Source organism: Podarcis liolepis (genome assembly GCF_965112155.1).
Source record: "Podarcis liolepis genome assembly, chromosome: 5".
Classification (NCBI taxonomy): Eukaryota; Metazoa; Chordata; class Lepidosauria; order Squamata; family Lacertidae; genus Podarcis; species Podarcis liolepis.
The window spans coordinates 88,100,498-88,123,517 of NC_139556.1; the positions used below are offsets into that span (position 1 = coordinate 88,100,498).

General features: G+C 43.2%; 1 protein-coding gene across 9 annotated transcripts in view; it reads right to left on the bottom strand.

Annotated features, from left to right (window-relative positions):
- TNIK (TRAF2 and NCK interacting kinase) overlaps positions 1–23,020 on the bottom strand; it is a 291,826-nt gene that overhangs the window by 58,514 nt on the left and 210,292 nt on the right. For 4 of the 9 annotated variants that reach the window (XR_014526345.1, XM_083503823.1, XM_083503819.1 and 1 more), the window contains 3 exons: positions 6,607–6,717; positions 3,935–4,021; positions 1,378–1,581 (listed from right to left, as the gene is read on the bottom strand). Coding sequence is in view for 8 of the 9 variants with exons in the window: in XM_083503823.1 (XP_083359949.1) it covers positions 1,378–1,581; positions 3,935–4,021; positions 6,607–6,717 (402 nt within the window). In the remaining variant the exon portion in view is untranslated. The remainder of the gene's footprint in view (positions 1–1,377; positions 1,582–3,934; positions 4,022–6,606; positions 6,718–23,020) is intronic. The other 5 variants (XM_083503824.1, XM_083503820.1, XM_083503825.1 and 2 more) reach the window with 3 other exon arrangements.

The window sequence follows — 23,020 nt, forward strand, 5'->3', positions numbered from 1 at the left end:
GAGCGTGAATATATGTGGAAAGGGCTCCCTAACGTACAAAGTTTGAAAGCCACTGATCTAGGTTCAGTTCCTGTGCATTACAGCAGAAACCACCCCACCCCCGTAAGTACCTTTTGGGGTGGGTCTCAAAACACAATACCTACAGTACAGTACTGATATTCCAGAGTGACCACCTGTGGGGGATCAGCCAGGATGACACTGTGGGCACCTATAGACAATGGTGTTGGACAGGCAAATTGGATGCCCAATACACACACACACACCCTTCTTTTTTCTCCCCCCTCCCCGCTCAAGGCTAAGATCCATTTTATTTTTCTATGGCATCTAAAGATTATGTGAGGGGGTACCTGGGGAATCTTTGGAATGCTGTGGGTAGAAAATGGGAGCAACTGTGCACTACTTAAAACAAAATGAGAGGCTGATGGCAAACTCATCCCCAATTAACTTCATCAGAGAACTGACGCTGGTCACCATTAATACCGGAGATAGGCCAAAAGGACCCTCCGGACTACTTCCTCTGAGAAATGGATTTGCACAACGGTGGCATACAGAGGTGTTCATGAGGGCTGCTGCACAGTTGCGCAGTTTCGCTCCTCACACAATTCATTATAGCACAAGCCTGAGGCCTCATTCATCTGACATGAGAATCTCAAATCCACTTAGTGGAGTCATTTTTTCTACCATAAGCTGATGTCAGTGTGTCTTCTGTGGGCTCCATTCATGAACGCTAGACTTATGTACTAAAGCCCCTTCAAGCTGTATGTAACAAGGCTTTTATCTAAGCACTCTTGAGTAACGATAGCAAAGTAGAGGGGAGCATGGTGGAACCATTCCTCAGAACGGATTCCAAGCAAATCTCCACAACTAGGACTTTACTTCATGGTGAATATGCAACTGTCTAACGCAGGTATTAAAAGGGTTGCATATTTTTTTTACAGTATTTATTATATAGTATTTCTACTACAGCTATACCAAACATTGTCCAGTTTCAATTTTCAAATAAAAACCAGCAATTTCAATAGGGCAGATATTTACTTTAAACAATAGTGCAAACAGTCTCCTTTCATTTCTCCTCACTGCTGATGCTTCTTGCTCCCTGGATTAGTCATATGGATGAATCAGGGATCATGCCATCATATAACAACACTATGTGGCCAATCAGATTTGGGTCTGTGATGACATCAGAGGGCAAACGAATGCAATGCAGGTGAAGTAGCAGTTTTGAATAATCAGCTTTAAAAGGGGGGAAGGGTTTTTGTTTTGTTTTTTGGCAGCACTGAAAATATTTGCAAAACACTGTAAATGTCTTTGGCTCCGCTGATTTTTTTCTTCCTACCCCAGGGAAAGGTGCAAAACAGAAAACACGGCCATTCCTACCTCCTTTGCCCACGCTGGCTTCTCACTGGCATTTAGCCCTTCCTTGTAATGGTAAAGGGGCTTCTTCTCTGCTGGTCGCTGGTCCTGCCTCTGCTGTTGCTGCTGCTGTTGTTGCAGGGAGACCAGGTAATCCCGCTCCTGTTGCAACTGCCGCTGTAGCCTCTCTGCCTGCCGCTGCTCTTCCAATTGCTTGCGCTTATATTCCTACCAAGACATGTAAGCCAAACAAATATTTAGAAGCAGCATGGCAGCTTGAAAGGTACACAGCCAGTATGGTGTTGAGGGAAATAACAAAAGGCAGACACAGATACATATCAAGTGGAAACTTAAGCCCAAATAGCAAGGATGTAGTAATCCTAAGAGACCAAATGGACCCTGGGTCTTGCAGATGTTGAAGCAGGTTTCTCCATCAAATGTGACAACTTTGGGGGAAGCGGGGTATACTCACAAAACCATCACATTTTGTTGGGAAATTGTGACAGTCTGAAACAAGTGTGGAAGTGGTTTAAGCTTGTAGTCTAAGCATGCCTCCTAAATCATGCATATTTGGTATCTGGATGGTACCACTGGGTTATCTGAAAATTAGCTTGAACGCACTGCATGCCCAGATAAAGTCTGGAAAACCCGTTACTGAGGCAGTGTATTTCTTTCTAAATAGTTTATTTTAAACTTGCTGCTTTGCTCAGTTAGTGGTCCAATTTGTAATTTTATAGCCTGGAAGTTCTGTCCCTCCTGTGGTTATGAAACTGATGGAGGGAAACATTATTTATGCAATGAAGGGTTTGCATATGCCAGTCTTTCCCAACCTATTGCCTTGCAGATGTTGAACTCAAACTCCCATCAGTCCCTGCTAAATGGCCTATGGTTTGAGATGACGCGAGCTGTGGACCAACACATCTGGAGAGCTCTAGGTTGGGGAATGTCTAGCATATGTTGTCCAGTCATATAAATTAATGGATCTATTGGGAAGAGGGAAACAAGCCATGACCTCTCCAACAGCACTGATAAATATAATACTGTTTTTTAAAAGAAAAATGAAAAGAATAACAATTCACATCCAAAATAAAGACAAGATATAAATTTAGCTTAAGTGGCAGGGTGCGGAGAGTAAAGGGAAGAGTATATATGCAGGAAATTCAGCAAATAAACCATGTCAAAACTGTAAACAGCATGAAAAAGCAGTGCAAAAATGTTTCTGTCAGGAATGTAAAGCTAAGCAGCCTGCATCTGAAATATGCCGTCAAATCCTATAAAACCAAGAAGAGATTACGGGGAGCAAGTACGTTTCAGTTAGATTGCATTCCAGCACACAGTGCCAGTAGCTTTCAATTAATAGCTTTGCAATAAACACAGCAGAGGCCTGTTCCTTCCATGAAAATGAAGGATGTTCTAGAAGCGGACTGAGCAGAGGAAAAGACGTGCACAGCAATGGCTGCTCCATTTATTGGCGGAAAGGCAACGAAAACATTCAGAGCGTGGCAGTGCTTGCATTCAAAGAAGAAACCATTGCCGCACGCTATCCTTAGCACAGCAGAGAGTTGGACAATTCTCTTGCCAGGTGACGGGAGTGAACCTGGGTAAGAGTTGGCAAAATAATTCTTGAACGACACTCTCCACACTCACATTGGCCTAGACGTTTAGGATTGCCACCTAAAATTGTTCTTTTAATCAAGAACTACTTTGATTCTGGGCCTTTTGGTTTTGTAACTGCAAGCCTGGTCACTGGTAGTCCACCTGCCCTTCAATACTGCAACTCAGGGAGAAGACACATGCTTTCCTATGAACAAGGGTGTCCTAGAAGCAGTAGACGGAACACTGCATTTCAGACTATATGTGCTTAATCCTCATTTCAGACTATATATGTTTAATCCTTAATCTGGCCAGCTCTAGATAGCAGGTGACTATTACTATAAAAAATTAAACAGTCCGGTATGTTGGTGCAAATATCAAGGGAAAAATTTCCTTTCCCTCTCTGCTGTGGGCGCACTCAATCTAAATTAACTCCCCTAGAGATGCTAGTAGCTGCAGATCCTTGCCTGTTTATTTTCTTTTCTGTAGCTACCAGCAGCCAGGAGTGGATTTGGATTGGGGCTGTGGCATGGAGAGGGGAAGGGGCTAACCTCTCCCAATGTCATGCCTCTGATCCAAATGGTTCCTGCCCTAGCAGCTGCTTTTAAGAAGAAGTAAAATACACTAATAGAGCTGAGCATGAAGCTCTGAAGTAACATCTAGTTAGGGCTTAGGATATTTATCTCTTTTTAACAAGAAAAGCCAAATAAAATGGCTTCCTGGGCTAGAGCCAACCCTCGGACTACCAGCCGGCCATTCCATTACTGTATGCTCCCCAAAACATTTGAATGTGTTGGGAATTTAATAAATATTACAAATGCCAATGCTTGAACAAATTAAGGTACTCAGATTTATAATGTACAGGAGAAGAGATGGCAACCCTATAAGTCTGAAGGCCCAGTTACACATTTGGCTAATAACATGCAGTCTCATTATACACAGAAAGGGCTGGCCAAAGGATGCGACAGGGATCCTGACTCCCCATTACCAGAAGTAGAGCTTGCTCCTGCAGTAATTGCTGCTGCAGGATCTCTAACTGCCTCTGTTCTTCCTCTAACTGTCGCCTGATGTATTCCTGGGTGCGCAGCAGGGAGCAGAAAAAAAGGAGAGAAAAAGAAAGAACCGTAATTTCAAAGAGAAAGAAGTGGCCACATGTTGAAATTTGAAGAAAGAACCGCAGAAACATTAAGGAGAGGAACCAAAGGGAATGCAGTGTTATTGTGATGTAAAGCATTTGGATGAACACCATGCAACTTTGAAAAAACTGCCGCTGAGATACCACAAAGTAGACGGCATAGTAACATTCAGGGCTGCCTGTATGTTATGCATAAAATAAGGAAGGCAATTTCTGTGCCACAGTTACCCAAATTCTGTAAAAAGAGGTAGGGATAAATCATCTGATAAACTGAACAGAAATGCAAACCACCACTGGTGAAAAGCTCTTTAAACAAATCTGATCAGATGTTGTTCAACCAATTTGAGAACAAGCATTCTACTCAGACTTGCTATTTTTTAAAAGCAGGGATGGCGCATGGACCACCAGCTGATGCTGAACTAAAACTCCCATCATCCCTGATCATAGGCCAGGCTGGCTGTGACTGATAGACGTGCAGTTCAGCAACATCTGGAGGGTCACAGGTTAGCTGACTTGGCTACCTCCAAGCTTGATTCAAGTAACCAAATTCCTGCACCAAGAAAAGCTGAAATATGTCTATAAAGGTGCAACTTTTCATTTTGTGTTGTTTATCTGGGTGCTGCTCGTCATCATGGCATTGTGGGTAGGAAAATGATGGCTGTAAGATTTTTCCTTAAAGAGCCCCTACAGCCTCTGGTCTTGAAATTTTGTTTAGAAGGCACTTCAACCCCGTCTTCATGCCAGATGGGCTGAAAACATACTTCTCTTTTTGAAAACGAAGTTGGAAGCTGAGATTTAATATAATCATCAGTTTCAACATTAATAAATTCCTTCTTTATTTTCTGTATTTTGTTTACTTAATATGTTTAAATAAATAAATAAATAAATAAATAAATAAATAAATAAATAAATATCGTTATCCTCCAAAGAGCATAATGTGTTCTACAACACACAGTAAAACAAATATAAACAAAATCTTAACATCATAAAATTCAAATCATCTTACATTAACTCATTCTGAATGTTGCAACTCTCCCTAAATTCTGACACTGGCCCAAAAATGCAGGATGCAGGCCACCTTGCCCGTTTACTAACAGACTGTACTCACAGATAATGATAAACTATGGTTTATCTTGATGAGCATGAGCTGGAGCAATTCCTGGGCTGTCACACACCAGCAGCAGTTGGTGTGGTGGGCAAGAGCCATGGCGCTGCCCTCCCAATATCACCATCATGGCAGCTTGCCAGGGCAGCACTTGGGCAGGACAGAGTAGCAGTGAGGTCAGAGCTGTGTGAATGCACTGATGGAATCCATCTTCTACTGCCATTAGTACACCTGTACACTCCTAACTTTGCTACCACCTTGCCCAACACCAGCTGCAGGTAAGCTGCAGTGATGTCTGTATCAGGAAAGAGGTTCCACGCCTGGCACACTCCCCACTATCCATCATGACCACAAAGAGTTTGGCACCTTTTGCTTCCATTTTGGAGTAAGCACAGCTTGCCATTTCATCCAAATTAACTGTGGTACATCTTAACTGTGTTTCGTTTGAAACAAGCCAGCTGCAAACCATGGGTTGTGAAGGTGGTTCGTTTCAAACAAAACATAGTTAAGATTAACAAGTTTAGCTCAGGGTGTAACACTAAACAGTAGTTAATCAAACATGAAAGCAAAATCTGCCGTTCTCCTCTCTGTGGTCATGCTGGAAGAGGAGAGTGTGTGAGCCTGAGGCTCACTGCAGCACATTCCAGTAATGATAAACTGAAGAGTCCATTATAGCTACCTGAGTCAATTCTAAACATATTCCCCACTGAAAACTAGAAAGCATCCAGAGACAAATCACCAACTTTTTTTTTTTTTTTGCAGAGAGGAAGTGGTTGTGAGAAGAAGATATCCAGCCTTATTGCATTAGTTAGTGAGCTGGCGAGTCACATAATGGACAGGAATCAACATAGAACAAGTGACTGAGAGTTTGGCAGTGAAAGCCACAGAGCACACAAGTGTAATGAATGAAACACGGTTTCTCAAATTTCCAAGGGCAGAGTCACTAAGCCACTTTAATGCTTATTTTGAATCAGCGGTGACTCTGCAATGCCAGCTGGAAGTGAAAGTGAAGACGTTGGAAACGAATGTCTGAGCAAGCCATCACATGTACAGATCCCAGCAGACTGTGCAGGTGCTGGTAATGTTTTTTTTACAAAGCACCTGCAAGGGTTCACTCAGGTGAGATTGGCACTGGAGGTGAAGCACTCAAATGGCAAATCCATCATTTACACCTTTATTTGAACCATATCAAAGAACATTAGATTCGTAGGGGGGTGCAGGCATGGTGTTTTAAGGGTACACCTAAAAATGCAATGATGATCAGAAGAATGTGCTCGATGACAACACATATGCCAGGGAACTGCATGTAACAGCAGCTTGATATTGGGCGAACGCACAGGGACAAAACTGGGTTCCAACCTTGGAAATCAGCAGGTTCATCCATTAAAAGCAGATTCATCCTGGAGGAGATGCGGGTTACCTGCTCATGCTCGGCACGCCTCCTCTCCTCTTCCCGGCGCATTTGCTCCTCATAATGCCGTCGCTGCTCCCTCTCTTGCTGTTTCCTTAATTCCTTCTCCCTCCTTTGCTGCTGTAGAAATGTGGGAGGGGGGCGGAGGCAGGGGAGGAACAAAACAAAAAGAAAAAAGGAGGAGAAAGGGCAAAAGCTTAAATTGTTTGCCGGTACAAATATAAGATCTCAGGGGAACAAGCAGCACACCAGATCAGGAAGCGGTCTCACAAGGTAATTTGGCCCATGGCTATACAATGTCAGAGGCACCAACTTGCCACGGTTTCCCCAGCAAACCCACCTATTCTGTCGAATGCGGTGAAAAGATACATCATGCCACCCTGTTGCAGAGAACCAGAGGGACTAAACCACACCAGCTGCTGAACAGATGTAAAGGTAATGAAACAGTCCTGTATGCCATTAAGCCTAGACACAGAGCAAATTCAGTAAGCGTGGAACAATTTGGGTGCAGATGTCACCTCTGGGCCACCCACTGTCAGAAGACCCTTATGACACAACTTGGTTTTTAGTAATTATTATTATGTATTTATTTATACCCCACCTTTCCCCCCATATGGGACTCAAACTACAGTCAAACCTTGGCTCCTGAACAGCTTAGTTGCCAAACAGATCAGCTCCCGAACACTGCAAACCTGGAAGTAAATGTTCCAGTTTCCAAACCTTTTTTGAAAGCCGAACGACCAACGCAGCTTCTGCTTGAGTGTAGGAAGCTCCTGCAGCCAATCAGAAGCCGTGCCTTGGTTTTCGAACGGTTTCAGGAATCGAACAGACTCCCGAAACGGATTAAGTTCAAGAACCACGGCACCACTGTATATGCATATATAACATCTGTTTCAAACATACAAGTTTGTTAAGTGTGACTGAAACAGATTTGCTCTGTGTTGGGTGTCACCCAGTACTACTTGGACCAAAGCTAACAACATCTTTGCTGAATTATACTGAAAGTCGTGTTTAATTCCGCATCTTGTTTCCCAAACTGGCCAACGAGATGCTTTTCGGAAACTCACAGGCAGGACGCAAAGGCATTCTCGCCTTTCCTGCTATGGCTCACCAGCATCTGGTATCTGAACCAGCATGCTGACTCTGAACCTGGAGATTCCATCACAGCTAATAGACATAGATAGATTTTAAATAGTAGCATGAAAGGGTCATTGGAGCAAGTATAACCCTGTTTTCTGTGGTTGTAAGTTTTTTTAATGGTTTTAAACTGCATTTTAAATTGTTGGGCCCTGGGACCCATAGGTGGAGGGCATGTAAAAAATAAAATAAACAACAACAACGCCCTCTGAAAATAATAATACTGTACACAGAACAAAGAATCCATTTTTTAAAAATTTCTTTCATCATTTTTTCAACATAAACATCAATTGCAAAAGACACATACAACAAAAACCATAATAACAATAGTAACACAATTTGACAATTCAGATTTGAATACATTGATATACCTATGACTACACCTTTTTAAACAATATTTTCCCACCTCTCTCTCCTCCCCCTACTTCCCACCACTATCCGCCTTATCGCTTAAATATTCGTTCCAGATTTCTTCATATTTATCCATTCTTATTTTGCATTGACATGCAATTCGTTCATATGTAGCTAATCTGTCCATATTATCAATCCATGTGCTCAATGGAATCTTTTTGCGGCTCTTCCAATTCATCAAAACAAGTTTTTTTGCTTCTAATATAGCACAGTACATCCAATCTTTTTGACCCCTTGATATTTCCCACGTTTCCGGAATATAATTTAGAATTAAATTCAGTTCCCCTAAATAACAATTTCTTTTTATTACTCTTGCTATAAATATCCTCACCAATTTCAAGGAACATTTCTTGACCATTTCTACCAAATTCCAATGAGCATACATATACAGGTAAAACTATCTGACTTTGAGAAGACATTGGAAAGCAGCCCTGTTTAGGGAAGCTTTTAAGGATTGATGATGTTTTTATTATATTTTTAGATATCTTGTAACCCACCCAGAGTGGCTGGGGAAACCCAGCCAGATGGGCAGGGTATAAATAACATAAATGTTGTTGTTGTTGTTAAATTAAAACAGGTTGCATAGCTCAGCTCTTTGAGGAAAAGTGACTGGGTATAGCACATAATTTTGCACCATCACATGGCCTGAGAAAAAGCTAATATATTGGAGTGATAAAAAGCTGAAGAATTGTGTTTACATCGAACGCAGGGAATCAGGACTCGCTTGGTAGAGAGATGCCTGGGTTCAGCACAAAAGGAGACTTTTGCACAAGAAACTCATTGCAGCCAACTTCCACACTAGACATTTACTGTGGAATAGCCATACTTTGACAACTCATTTTTTAATAGGACATGTGCATAACACTGGTGATTATTATTCTCCTAATGCGGATGGAGGGTCTAGGGCAGGGGTCTGCAACCCGCGGCTCCGGAGCCACATGTGGCTCTTTTACACCTTTGCCGCGGCTCCGGGGCGGATACTAGCGAGGGGAGGAGGCGCATTGTGCTCCCTGACACTCCCCACTGTGGCGGGCGCTGTACTGGCTGTGACGTCACATGGGGGCGGTGCGTGCTTTAGTCACGCACCGTCCCGACGTCACCTTCCTGCCCGCTGTCAGATCGGACATTAAGGTAAGAAAAATATATGCAGTGTTATATTTGTTTAAAATGTCACAATGGTTTTGCGGCTCCCAGGTTTTTTTTCTTCGGAAACGGGTCCAAGTGGCTCTTTTTGTCTTAAAGGTTGCAGACCCCTGGTCTAGGGCTACTGAATTCGTGACGGAAGAGGACAGGTTCAAACTAGGGAGTTCAGTCTCTTAGCTACACCACGTCAGCTCTTTAAAGCCGCCAATACTTTTTTAAAAGTAAGCCATACTAATTCCAATATTGATTTACGTTGTTAAATGCATAGATGGCTGTATTCTAGCATATGCATGCGAGGGACCAAAGGCAGACATATGGCATCTCCAATTTCCCTTTCAGCAGGAGGAAGGGGCACTGAGGCCCAGCTGGGCAGAGCCTATTCCCCATGCAGCTGTCTGGATTGGGTCCCAAATATTTTTCCCGGGCAGCCAAATGGGCTGCACATAAAATAATCAGGAGTGGTGAAGATTTATAACAGGGGAGAGTGACCCATTTCTTATAGTGTTGCTACAATGCGATTTCAAGACCCTGCAAAGAATTCGGAGCTTTCACCAAACCATGTTAATTTTCTCAGGGAAAGAAAAGGCTGCTGGTCCAGTCATTTGAAAGTCAAGCTGCTATTTTGTACGCTAGCAACCTCTTTGCGGGGAAATCAATACAGTCTCATAATTACATGCCACTTGGGTCCACGGTGCAAAGCATACTCAGTATTGATTGCAGCCATGGATGAGATGTGTCTACAATTGGGCCTGTGTGTCTTGAAAGAGAAATGAAGATGTGCAAAATCCTTCATTAGTAGTGGCATTAAGCAGTCTGGCAAACATCAGAAACACAGAGCTGGCTGGCTGGCTTTCACTGCATGCCATTTTACCTAAAAATGTATTACGCCAACCATATTTTGATCGTGTTTTCACCGCTCCACTGTTGAGTATTTCACTGGTTTTCTATTGCGATGCTCACCCTTCACTTTGAAGAATTTACTGCCCTTCTAGCAAAATCTGCACCATTATTGCATGGTTTTGCTGGGGTTCGCACAAAGCTACACTTTTGTTGTGAAGATAGCGCTGCAACATTCTGACCTTCAGTGTGGCACTTCATGAGCCCACAGTTCATGTTATTTTTTAAGAAAACTAAACGTTGCAAAGAGGAGCAAGCTATCTGTTCCATCCCTTTCTTACTGTCCTGCTATTTCGTTAACCTTTCAGTTTATTGATTTACTATTTGCTCAGCAGCTATATACTTCATCCACTGTGCAAAGCCAGGCTCTTGCCTTATATTTTGAGTGCTGAAGATTAAACAAGGTTACCCCAGTTTGATCCATGAAGGAAGAGCATGGTGTGCCACTACAGGTAAGCATTTTAAGGGAATTACCCCACTGAAATGTGCTTGAGACCCAGTTTTCTCATCCTGCAGAAAAGTCCTAAAATGTAAGGCGTCTCTTTGCAGGGACAGTGCCCAGGAGAAGCTCAATTCTTGCCCAGACTCTGCCCACACTATCCTGATTAAAAGCAAGAGAAACTGGTAAGAATAGCAAGAAGCCCATCTAGTCCAGCGTCCTTGTCTCACAGTGGGACAGCCAGATGCTTATGAGAAGCTATCAAGCAGCAGTATGAGTGCAACAGCATTCTAGCCTCCTACAATCTCCATGCTGCCTCAGACAATGGAGGTAAGAACTTGAAGATTGCCAGACTTCCACAACACTGCAGTGCAGGTATCTCAGCCAGGTAGTATTCACAATCTCTGCTCATTCTCATTTAGCTCTTTGCCACCGCCTAATAGGCTATAGTTCAGTGGCAGAGAACAAGGTCTATGAACAGAAGGTCTCAGGTCCTGGCATTCCCACTTAAAAAAGGTCTGGTAGCAGATGATCTTAGAGACCCAGGGTAGGGAACTTCTGGCTACAACTACGGGGACAGGGTGGGGTGGGGAAGGTGGGTCTCTGGAGAGCTGCTGCCAGTCAGAACAGGCAATTCTGGGCTACACAGACAAATAATCTGACCTGGCCTTTCTACCTTTGGGCCCTGCTTACCTTTTGTGCAGTTTACCTAATTATGATGAGAAAGAGAAAAGAACCCGCAGGAGTATTTAGGTACATATCCCAAGAGATCAAATGTTTTTTCTGACTCTATGGAAGGGAGCCATATTGCAAAAGTGTTCTCTTCTTCTTCTTCTTCTTCTTCTTCTTCTTCTTCTTCTTCTGGACCAAATGTGATCCCATGTGCAATTAATATAGATATGTCATTTTATCTGCTTTTATATATTTATAAAAAACTTTCAACCCCACCATCACCACAGCCTCTGTATAAACAAGCTATGTTCTGCAGACACTATGACACACTGGCCACCAGACAGCAGTAGTTGTGGAAACACAGAAGCAGAGAGACAGATGCCAGGGCTTTACAGGGTTATCTCTGCCAATGAGTCTCTGGGATCATCCACACTTGCGTTTGTCCAGCGATTTCTGGGCATGGGTCCGAGAGGTTTTTCTTTTGCCCTGCTGCTTTCGCTGGGAAAACCTGTGGTTTACTGCTGAATCAGAACAAATGTCCATCTGGTTTCTGGTTATTAATGGCGCAAGTGCAGAGGGTAGTCGACTATTAAGGTCCTTGAATTGCTACCTTCAACCCTCTATTGTAATTGCTGCTGTAATTTCCTTGCAAAGGGAAATTCCTTCTGGATGCAACCCTTCCTTATCGGTAACAATTCCACTGTCACATTGACAATGGGTGTATCCCCCTTCCCTAACTAAACACCATGCTGACGGTTCAAGAAACACGATTTCCAGAGGGACTTATCTGAGGCCTTCGTCAGTCAGTGATAACATAGGAATTTGCCTTACACTGAGTTAGATCACTGGTCCTTTGGTGTTGTCTATAATGTCTGTCATTAGGTTTCCAGGGTTTCACAGGACAACTTTTTTCCATCCCTACCTGGAGCTGGCAGGAATGAATCCTTCTTTCTCCTCCTCCCCCATCCAAAAAAAATACAAAATCAAACAACAACAAAGAGTTACATTGTAATTACTGTCAGAAGGTAAAATGCTCTAAACACTTTTTCCTTTTTTTACATATAGGTAGGTAAGCGTATATTTAAGATCCATTAGCATCCTGGAAATTTCCATTATACTTCATCAACTTAATCTCTTTTCTATAATCTGATGAAAAGCTTTGATAGTGTTAAATACGTCCCTGATTTGTATATGAGATAAAATATTGCCACGCTTTAAGAAAAATCAAATATATTGGCTTTACTTTTAACTAACTTAAGTTAGTATGTCAATTTTTCTGCCATGCCGATTTGCCACAGCTCATTGTTCCAAGAACTCAGTGTCTCAAGGACTCTACAGTTTTTCCATTTTTATTACCCTGCAACCATCAACATAATATTATTAGTTCCTGAGATGTCGCTTTCCCATTTTGTCCCTCCCAAATTGTAAAAGAGCTTATAACGGTGTAACATAATATAGTGTGGTGATATGTAATGTTTGCTATTTTTACAAATATTGTATTCCAAGACTGCAATGCAGATGGTTGTAGCGACTCTCCAGGGTTTCAGACAGGTGTCCCTCTCAGCCCTACCTGGAAATGCCATAAACTAAACCTGGGATCTCCTGAATAAAACACACATGCTCTAGCACTGACCTATGACTCTTGCCCTAAAGAGCAAGTATCTCTTTGGAACACAAGGGTTTCCTGTTTCATGGGAACTTGAGTAAGCAGCCCTGCCTGAGCTTTGGCCTGTCTTCCAATTCTGGTCTTCCTCTTCTTTTCAGATTTGTGGCTTATTTTACAGTCCTGCCCCCTGATATGCCTTCTGATCCCTGACTCTAGGTTCCCAGCTCCTGAATCACACTAGAATGCTGCCCATGGCCTAGCTTTGACACCAAACCTCCGTGACATGTCTGGCTGTGCTCCCAGAGGCCGAGGGCACATATAAATTCAAAACAGTATCATGCCACTTTAAACAGTCATGGCTTATCCCAAAGAATCCTGGGAATGGCAGTTTATTATGGGTGCTGAGAACTGTTTGCACACCTCCTATGCCCCTCACAGAGCTGCAATTCCCAGAGCTACATAAAACGGGGGATTACAATCCACTGTGGGAATTGTAGCACTACCTGCCAGTGTTTGCTGGTTTATTTATAAAGTGGTATCAGCGGAAAAGCACAGCAAAGCCAGCGATCAGGTTTCCAGCTCTCTACCATCTGTTCAGGTCACAGGGTGATCTGAAAAGCTTTAGAAACTCAAGAATATTCCGAAATCGCTGTAAAGCAGCTCTCTCTGTCCTTAGCTGTTCAGCAAACTGCAGATGCATTTCCAGAGGGTTCCACGCACAGTGTTTATCCTTTCCTGCTTAATAGCACATCTGCAGCATAAAATATAAATAAACTCTTTGGCCTTTTCAAAATGCTAAAGCCAATTTCGATATGCTCGTCTAGCGTGAAAGATCAGGACCAAACACTTCCCTCCCAAGCTAGTACGGCAGTCACGCGTCAGGTCACATCAGACTGACTGTTAACCAAAGTAATGGCTAATTTTCTTCCAGGACTTAAAAAAGAATTAGCTCTGTGGCTTCACTGGCTGCTTGGGTTGTGCAACTGGCAAGGGATGACCCCTGAAGATTACGGCTGATGTGTAAACTGGATTACAAGCAGAAAAGAATCGGCGTAAACATGAAATACTACTGCAACCAAAACTGGGGGTGGAAATTGGAAATTCGTGGCTAAATTCACGTTCCGTGGATGACTATCATATGTAACTGACCAAAACACAGCTCAAGGCTGATCCACTTGCTAGTTTCATACACACAACCCTACCTCCCCTTTATTTCTGAGCTTGTTGATTTGTGGTTACAGTTGTATTGCATGTCTATGGCCATTTCTATGAGAGGGAATAGACATATAAACACACGCACACTGTAAACATACACATGCATGCAAATACATACAAATGCATGAACATCTCTTTCACCTTCATCAGTGATAGCCATTTCCATTGAGATGGAATTATTTTATCTTCCCGAGATAACTGAGAAGTGCTTGTCCTCTCCCACCACAATTCCCGAGTTAAAACTCGTGACACAGAAGACAGATCTGCACCAAACATTTCAAACACATCCACTGCACATTTAAAGCAGATGCCCCCCCCCCTCAAAAAATCGTGGGAACTGTAGCTCTCTGAGGGTGAAACTACCATTCTTCCTGAACTTTCTAGCATCTCCTGTCTCAATTTTTCTCCTTTGTGTCTCTGTGAAAACAATGTCCTGATTTCCCTTGGTTTTCCTGGGCCTACCGGGTTATGTTCACAGAACACAGCTCTATTATACATTGGAAGCAAGACCACCAATTCATTATCAGGTTTGTTTATCCAACTTCACAGGTGATGCTTCAGGACAAGGTCTCTTTACCCCTCCAAAACCATTTCACTTTCTTCTCCAAGCCACAAAGTGAGCTTCTTTCTACCACGTTTGCAATGACAGGCCTTAAATATTGATGAGGGATGCCATTTGAAGCCACAAGCCTCCAGGGCGCTGCTAAAAAGGAATTCTAATGAGCAGCAGTTCAGTGGTAAGCTAGACTCCCTTGGGAACTGTAAAATTAACCGAGCCATGCAAGTTAGAACTACTAAGGGAGACTTAGTAGCCCTCAGTAGCCGCGGTTTGGAAAAATTAATCCAATGGCTCCCAACTCATGCTGTCCTCAAACCATCCCCATCAAAATTCTCTCGCTGAGGTTACTGGATCTTTCTCCACTATCAGCTGCTTGGAGATCATGCTTGGGTTGGTGTAGCACCATCATTAAGAACTCCTTGCGCCAGATGCCACTCCACATCCCTCTTGCCTTTAGGAAACTGGTTGAGGAAAAACAATTTTATCCTAGAGAGTTTTTAAGGGGATGGACTCAGCACTGTTCAATTATTTACTAAAATACTCTAGCCCACCTTTCCATTTCTATAGGTCCCTCAAGGCTGCTAACAATCATGCCATCAATTATAATAAAATAAAACACAGATTAAATATGAGTTATTACCATGAACTACACAAAAGTCAGAATAAAAATTATAGTGCAATTCAACAGGAGCAACAGCAAAACCAAACAAGACCACATCGTAAGATCTCATCAATAACCAGTTTCCACCTAGGTCAAAAGCGCAATGTAAAAATATCATCTTCTTCTGCCATTGAAAGAGAGGGAGCCAATGTGATTCTCCATGGCAAAGAACTTACATTGTGCCCCCACCATTACAACTCAGGAGCTGGTGAGGAACCAAGCATGATCTCCACTGGAGAGACAAGCTTGCCTGTGGGTTGTTCTGATCACAGTTTTGACAATGATTTAATTTTTTTGTTTGACAGCGTAACACAACAACTTTTAAACTTTTTGAAGAACTTGTCCACCATTCATTTTATACTAGTAATCCTGTGTTGATTTGGGAACCACACCTGAGCGAGGATATGCTGCAATCTGCTGTAACAATGCGTTGAAGGTAGATTTATACACTGCTTTTCCAAGAAGCAACATCACAGTCAGCCTATTTTAGCATACCAGGCTCAAGTTGCTATGCCATCTTGGACTATTAATACATCTTTTCAAATCTTCCCATTTCGAGACGACCCACTTCTATCTAGACCACAAGTATGGTGCAAACTCCCGAGGACTCACTCTGGAGAAAATGGAAAAACTGGGTTGTGTAAATTCACTAAAGCGACTCCATCTGAATTTAACCCTGCTCATAGGTTAATTATCCCCCTGCAAAGAGAACCCCTCCAATTAAGATTGAGCATTTTGTTTCCCAATAGGATTGCTTTTTAAACTTTAATTAAGGCTTTGGCTTTAGCAAGAGCTAAATCCTTTTAAAAATTAATAATCTAGAATTGTATATCTGTTTGACACCAAGGGATTGATCCTGTCATTAAGAAATACTTATTATGCAAGTTCCAGAAGGTGCATTCTAATCAGGCTGCTGTGAAATTTGCATCTGAACACATATTTACATATGAATACATGTGCGACCCAATTCCATTTTGGGCTCTGAACAGTTCCCTGTCCCCAAGAGAAATGTATTTGATGTCAAGCAGTGTGCCCTCACCAATATTATTCAGGCAACTTCCAGGGATCCCAGTTATTTCACCCCTGGGCCAACAGCACAAGCTTTACAGTTCTAGTTACATAAAAGCACACCACAGTGTCTTCTTCACCTCTCTTAAGAGAGGCACTGCTGTGTAATAGTCTGAGCAGGGATAGCCAACTTAAGTGTCCCCCAGCCAGCATGGCCAATGGTCAGAGATGAAGGGAGCTGTAGCCCAACAACATCTGGAGGACCTATCCCTGGGTTAGAGGGCTGAGCTTACAGCAGTGCGACTCAGATTCAAACTTCCCACCAGACACAAAGTTTTCTGGGTGACCATAGCACAATCTCTGGACATAGCCCACATACAAGGCTGATGGGAGGATAAAGAGAGGACACCCACACCATGTGTGCATCCTGAACTCTTGGATTTGAAGAATTTGCATTTGATATCCCGCTTTATCACTACCCGAAGGAGTCTCAAAGCGGCTAACATTCTCCTTTCCCTTCCTCCCCCACAACAAACACTCTGTGAGGTGAGTGAGGCTGAGAGACTTCAGAGAAGTGTGACTAGCCCAAGGCCACCCAGCAGCTGCATGTGGAGGAGCAGGGAATCAAACCCAGTTCACCAGATTACGAGTCCACTGCTGTTAACCACTATACCACACTGGCTCCCTCTTGGAAGGAATAGCAGAATAAAAATGTAATAAGTAAATAAAGCCGGTAATGAATGAAAGCCGGTCTTGGGTGGTTTATATGGGGAGAGGGGGTCCTTGAGGTAAAGGAATCGTCTGCTGAAATCATCTGTCCTTTACAGCTGCCACATAGAGCAGAATACCACCACAAAAAAGATCCAGAAGCTGTTTACAGCATCCTTCAAAAGTGAGCTGCAATGTGGAGGGCTCTGTTCAAAACAAAATCTCATGGAATCTGCTTTGGCCATTCTTGTGTCTGGGCTTAAACTAGACACAGTATAAATGAAGATCAGAGTAGATATAACTAAAGCTCAATATATTTAAGTTACATAGAGAAAGCTCTGTAAAACAACAGAAAGGCAAGATCGGGGAGACAACCTGACAGAAAGGAGGGCTTTATCAATCTGTCTACCAAGAAAAGCAGCAGACAATGGCAACAAGCAGCAGCAGCAAGAAGGAACTGCAATCTGGTGAACTGGGAATCTTCTTATGGGGTCAGATGGTGGGGCCTGCACAATATGGCGCCCTCATGAAAATACTACCTCTCACCAAGGCTACCCTGCTGAGATCTTCATGGGCGTATGTAATGGCCTGAGAGCAGACTCTAGCAAAGCCTGCATATCCTATCCATCATTGCTCAGGCTGCCAGCTTTAATTAGTCTGTTAGATTAATTGTGTGGAAGAAGCAATTTCAGTCTTGGAGTCTGAGAGTTAAAGGCACATTTGACTGTTTGGAGAATATTCTGGTTTCAATGTGTTACTGTAATAGAAAGGAATGCATTACTGATTTGCCTTATCTTGCAACAGTGAGAGGCTGATTTTGTTTCTTAAACTGTAAGCTTGCTAAAAATAAAAAAGATACCTGATGAGGTCTCTTTTTGGTAATATGCAAATATCTTCAAATTAAGCAGATTAATAGACTAAGAGGCAGATGATTACGCAACCAATTGCTTAATAATTCAATGTATAAATCTGATCAGTATTCTTGAAGGGTTAAGGAAGGGTCATAGTTGAGTAGCAGAGCCTATACAGTGGTACCTTGGTTTGCAACCGTTTTGGATTACAACAGTTTTGAACTACAACCACATCAAACCCAGAAGTGCATGCCCCTTTTTTGGGATTACAACCCATTTTTGGGGGGGGGGGAGGCCCCATTGGCCAAAGTGTGCCTTAGGTTACAACTTGTTTTGGTTTACAACTAGACCTCCGGAACGGATTATGGTTGTAAACCAAGGTACCACTGTAATCTGCATGTGCAGAGGCACTGTTTCCCCACATCTCCATGTAGGGAGAGACTCCTATCTGAAACCCTGGAGGTGTTGCCAGCCAGTGTACATGACACTGAGTTATGTGGCCCAAGGATGCTCCTTCCTGTATGCTTTCCAAATGGCACTGAAGTCACTTTTGCACTACTTGAGTGCAAAGAAGCATATATTGCTTCCCTGCTCCCATCATGGAGAGATGATCTCAGGCACCAAAGGCTGATATTCTCAGCAGGGCCAGCTCAAGACATTTTGGCACCTGAGGCAAGCCACAAGATGGTGCTCCCCACCCCGCCCCCGCCAGGGAAGAAGAGCTGAGTGAAGCTATCCACATCAGGAACAAGCAGAGAATAAAGATCTACATCGGGAGCAAGGGTAGGAAGAGACCAGCAGCTCCTCCTGTTTGCAAAGAGGCCACCGTAGAAGCGGCACTGGGGGTGGGGACTGCCAAGGAGGTGGCAGATTCGCCTTCCAAGGAGTTTGTCGCAGCTGTCACTGGCACCACAGCAGTGGCCAATACATTCCTTGGAGGCTGGATCTGCTGCCCATGTGGATCCTGCTGCCTGAGGCAGTCAACTCACTTTGCCTAAAGGGTCGGCCGGCCCTGACTCTCATAAACAATAAAACAGAGAAAGAACTGAATAGGCAACAGCTTCAATCATTCACTGCAGAAGTTCATGGAAACAACGGAGCTGTTTCCAGCTCCTCCCCTGCTAGCACTGGGACGTCTCCTGCCTCTCTGGAACCATGTTTGCTGTTTTAATGCACCTTTCATTATAGAACTAATGGGGTATGGGCTGCCTGTACATCAGTGATATGCAATTCCCCACTGAGATGTTAACTAATGTAGTAAATCATACCAATGGAGAGGAGTAAGTGTTTATAGCAACATAAGGCTGCAGCATTAGGAAACGGAATATGGCAATGAGCAAAAGAAAATATAATCTTTTTAAAAACAAAAATTCGACAATCACTAAAAAAATCAGTGCATGGATACTCAATTCCTTGCATAGAACTATATAGAACAGGGATAGTTGAACCCAAGAAATTAAAGTCAGTTTCCATAAATCTTATTTCCACGTATTCTTAGTACGATGTTCAAAACTATTTTGGGGGGACCAAGCTAAAAAACTGGGAACAAGCATTTCCAAACCTTTTGGTAAAAGACCTCAAAACTATTACATTTTTTTGGTACTGGTTTGCTGCTGTTTTCCTAAAAGACCTTCCTTTTTTGTACTAGGTTGAGTTCTGCAGTCACTATCTGTTTAAAAATAGCACTCCTTCCTAGTAACAATGAGGCAGAGACAGTAAATTTGGTTCCATGGGAGACAATGAAGCCAAATACATCTAATTCAGAAGGAGGGCAGTGTTGAGTTAGGTGTGTTTGTCCTCAGTGACACCAAATCTGTTCAACTACATGGACACATCATGGGAGTTAAAATAAGACAGAGGTGGCACCATCACTAAGTAGGCCCTGCTTTTCCTTACTGTGCAGATGAAGCAGGACTTCAGATGTGGAAGGGTGTGTGTGTGTGTGTGTGTGTGTGTGTGTGTGTGTGTAGGATAGCATTTAGTCATAGGAAAGAAATAGTCCACTAAATGGGCTAGCCAGTTTTAGCTCAAACTAATTTACTTTATACTGCATAGATTGTTAAACTGTGACCTGAGGATTATCAGTGGTCTCTTGAGTACTTCCAGAGAGTTGCCAAGATCAATGTAGAAATAACATTTGAGGAGGGGTGTGGGGGTTGGAAACCTTGAATGCTGACCTTTTCTTTGAGATAGTCACCATATGCTGAAAAAGCAACCCATTTTACAATTAATATATTAAAATGTAAGCATAAAGAGGTTTTTCCTTCAGAAATGGAGGGGAAATCCTCAAAGGAATTCTCTGCTGTGTGCATCCTTCCTTCACGCACACATATTAGATTTGTTGGAACGTAGCCATAGACCAGTGCATAGTTTTCTATTTCAAAAGTCTTTCCACTAGGAAATAACTTCTCTTCCTTCAGGCTTCCCTTTTTTCAGTCCTCTACAATTCTCTCTGCACTTGCTCAGTTCCAGTCCTTCCTATCTTACACGCCACAAACGTGAAATCTGCAAGCACTCCTTCATCATCCACCCTGGAAGAGCTGCTCTTGTGAAAATTATTTACTACTTACAGAGCTTTCAGACAACTGCAACCAGACTGTCAAATTATTCATCTGACTATGACCCTTTCACTGTCATGCTCAGATTCAGCCTCTTTAGAAAACCACCAGCTTCCTGGAGGAGTCATTTGCTGATGCTAAAAACACCAGCTGAAAGGGCAAGATATACTACCGGATGCTAAGCCAGCAACTTTGGGTCTGGATGGCTTTTTGCTTCTCTACAACAAATTCATGGGAGCTGGGGAATATATATGAGCAAGACACATTATAATGTTGCTTAGAGACCTTAAGCCACGAAGATGTACCAGTGGCCTTTCAGATATTGCTGGACTACAACTCCAATCAGTCCCATCCATTGGTCACGTTGGCTGTGGCTGATGTGAGTTCAGAGGCTAACAACACCTGAGGGCCATGGACCACTTTTTCATGGATGATGCCTCAAGTGAAGCACTCTTATGCACTGCTGGCTTAGCATGGAACCAATCCACCCCATTCTTCTGCTGACTGCACTGCCTGCTGGAAGACGACAACAGGTTTTATCACCAGCTGTGAGCATCAGGATATTGGCTCCCTCCATGACTTTATTAAGGGGTAACTTATCACATTAGGAAGCAGCCCTGCACTCTTTGAAAGCAGAGTTTGAGACAGCTCTCTCAGGGTTTCTAGAAGCATGGAGCCAGATGATATAAAGCACGGGGGTGGGAGATAACTAATTTTAAAAAATGCTGTAATCAAGCTTTTCCAGGCACACCAAACTCTTTATCAGTTTTAAGTCATCAGAGGTTTCCTATTATATGTAAACAACGAGCACCTGAAAGCTGGTGACCAGAAGCATTAAATTTATTCCCTGACAAATTTTGTAAATATTTAGACACTCACAGATCCTTGGTGAAGTCACCTGACTGTGACGGTCAGCATCCGGTTCCACCTGTTCAAAAAGCAGGGGAATGTTTTTGCTCTATCCAGCCTGGTAGTAAACTTGTATGGGAATTGAAGACGACTAGTTCATAAGGTATAGTCTTGAGAAGCACTTTGGTCAGCTAAAGCTTGGCAGGCAGCCCACCTAAGCTTCAAGACAAAGCAGAGGAGAAGGTGATAGGGAAGAAATGGCACCAAATGTTCTCCTGAGAGTCCACTCTTTGCAGCCCAGATGCTCGAATTATGGTGCTATGGCCAAACTCAAGGAATTCTCCTTGTAGGACAACCTGCAAATGTCACAGAGCAACAGCCTGTTTTGAGGGACAAGGAGGAAGGCCAGGGGGTTCCACGAGCCTCGGGCAAAATAGAATTGCAGTCTTCCCTTCCTAACACAGGTAGCCCCTTTCTGGAATCAGAAGCGGCCACTGAGACTGAGCAAGCACAGGTGCCTAAAGGTGCAGCCTCAGTCAGCTGCTAGAAGCCAAACAGCTCACCTGAGAAACAAGGATTCCTTGCAAGTAGAGCAAATACGCAAGCAGCATGGATGGCTTGCAGCTGTGCTGTGGGTGGGGCATTGAAAACTCAGGTTTAAAAGCCTTGCTTCTCATGTTGCCCCTGTGTTCAGACTTCTTGAAGTCCTCTACTTGGACTTCAATCCTCTGTAATGATCTGATTCTGGAACTGCCCCTGTTAAGTCTCAGCAGTTGACCTCCGCCTGAATACCACCTGAAGCTGGACATGGCTTGCCTGTCACCAGCCACCAAGTGATGCATGGATAGTAGGCAACAGGTATTCGTGACCCTCAGCAAGAAAGCGTCTAGACAGTGCTCCCATTCACTAGTTGGGGAAAGAATAATACTTACACAACAATATGTTGTGGCATGATTGCATAAAAGCTGCCATATACCATAAAAGGGCTTCCTTGAGGAAAGCAATCTGAATTCTTTGTAAGGAATGAGCAATGGCTGTGCATTTATCGCAATATAAACAGCTTTAAGGTGCTATGGTTCTGGGCTAGGTAACAATTTGATTTGCTAAAATGCAGCATGAATCATTTTTAGGGTGTCTGCAGCAATTTTCAATACCGAGAAGGTATAAGCCAGGGTGTCCATCCAGAAATGATTATTGTGATCTACGGGGCTGGTCTGAACTAGAAAGCCCTCATTTAAAGCACACCTGAAACTCACAAAGCCCTCTATCTGCTCTCTCCCTACTTGAAGCTTGGATTAATCTGGTGCTGTTTGACATTTAGAATTCAAAAGCGGTGCATTGCCTGAGAAGGAAGCTGTGAAAGCAGCCGCTTTGGGTGACTTTTCCAATCATCTGGAGCATAAGCATTAATTTCCCAGCATCATGCACAGACCACATTGTTTTGGATTTTTTCTTTCAGTGCCGCAGGCAAAGACGCTCACGCCAGCTGCTTCCAGCCTGGAGGTAAAGGAAGCAAAGGAAAGCCACAGAAACCCAGGACAGTGGTGGAATGTAGTCTGCAGACTGCCAGTTGCCAACCCTACTTTAAGCCATGGGTGGGGAGAATATGAGGGTAAGATGTGTGGGGCTCTCAGGGGTATAAGGAGCCTCAGGCCCCATCAAGCAAGCTAGAGTGCCCACAGCTCCTTAAGTCCCCTATAATGACCAAG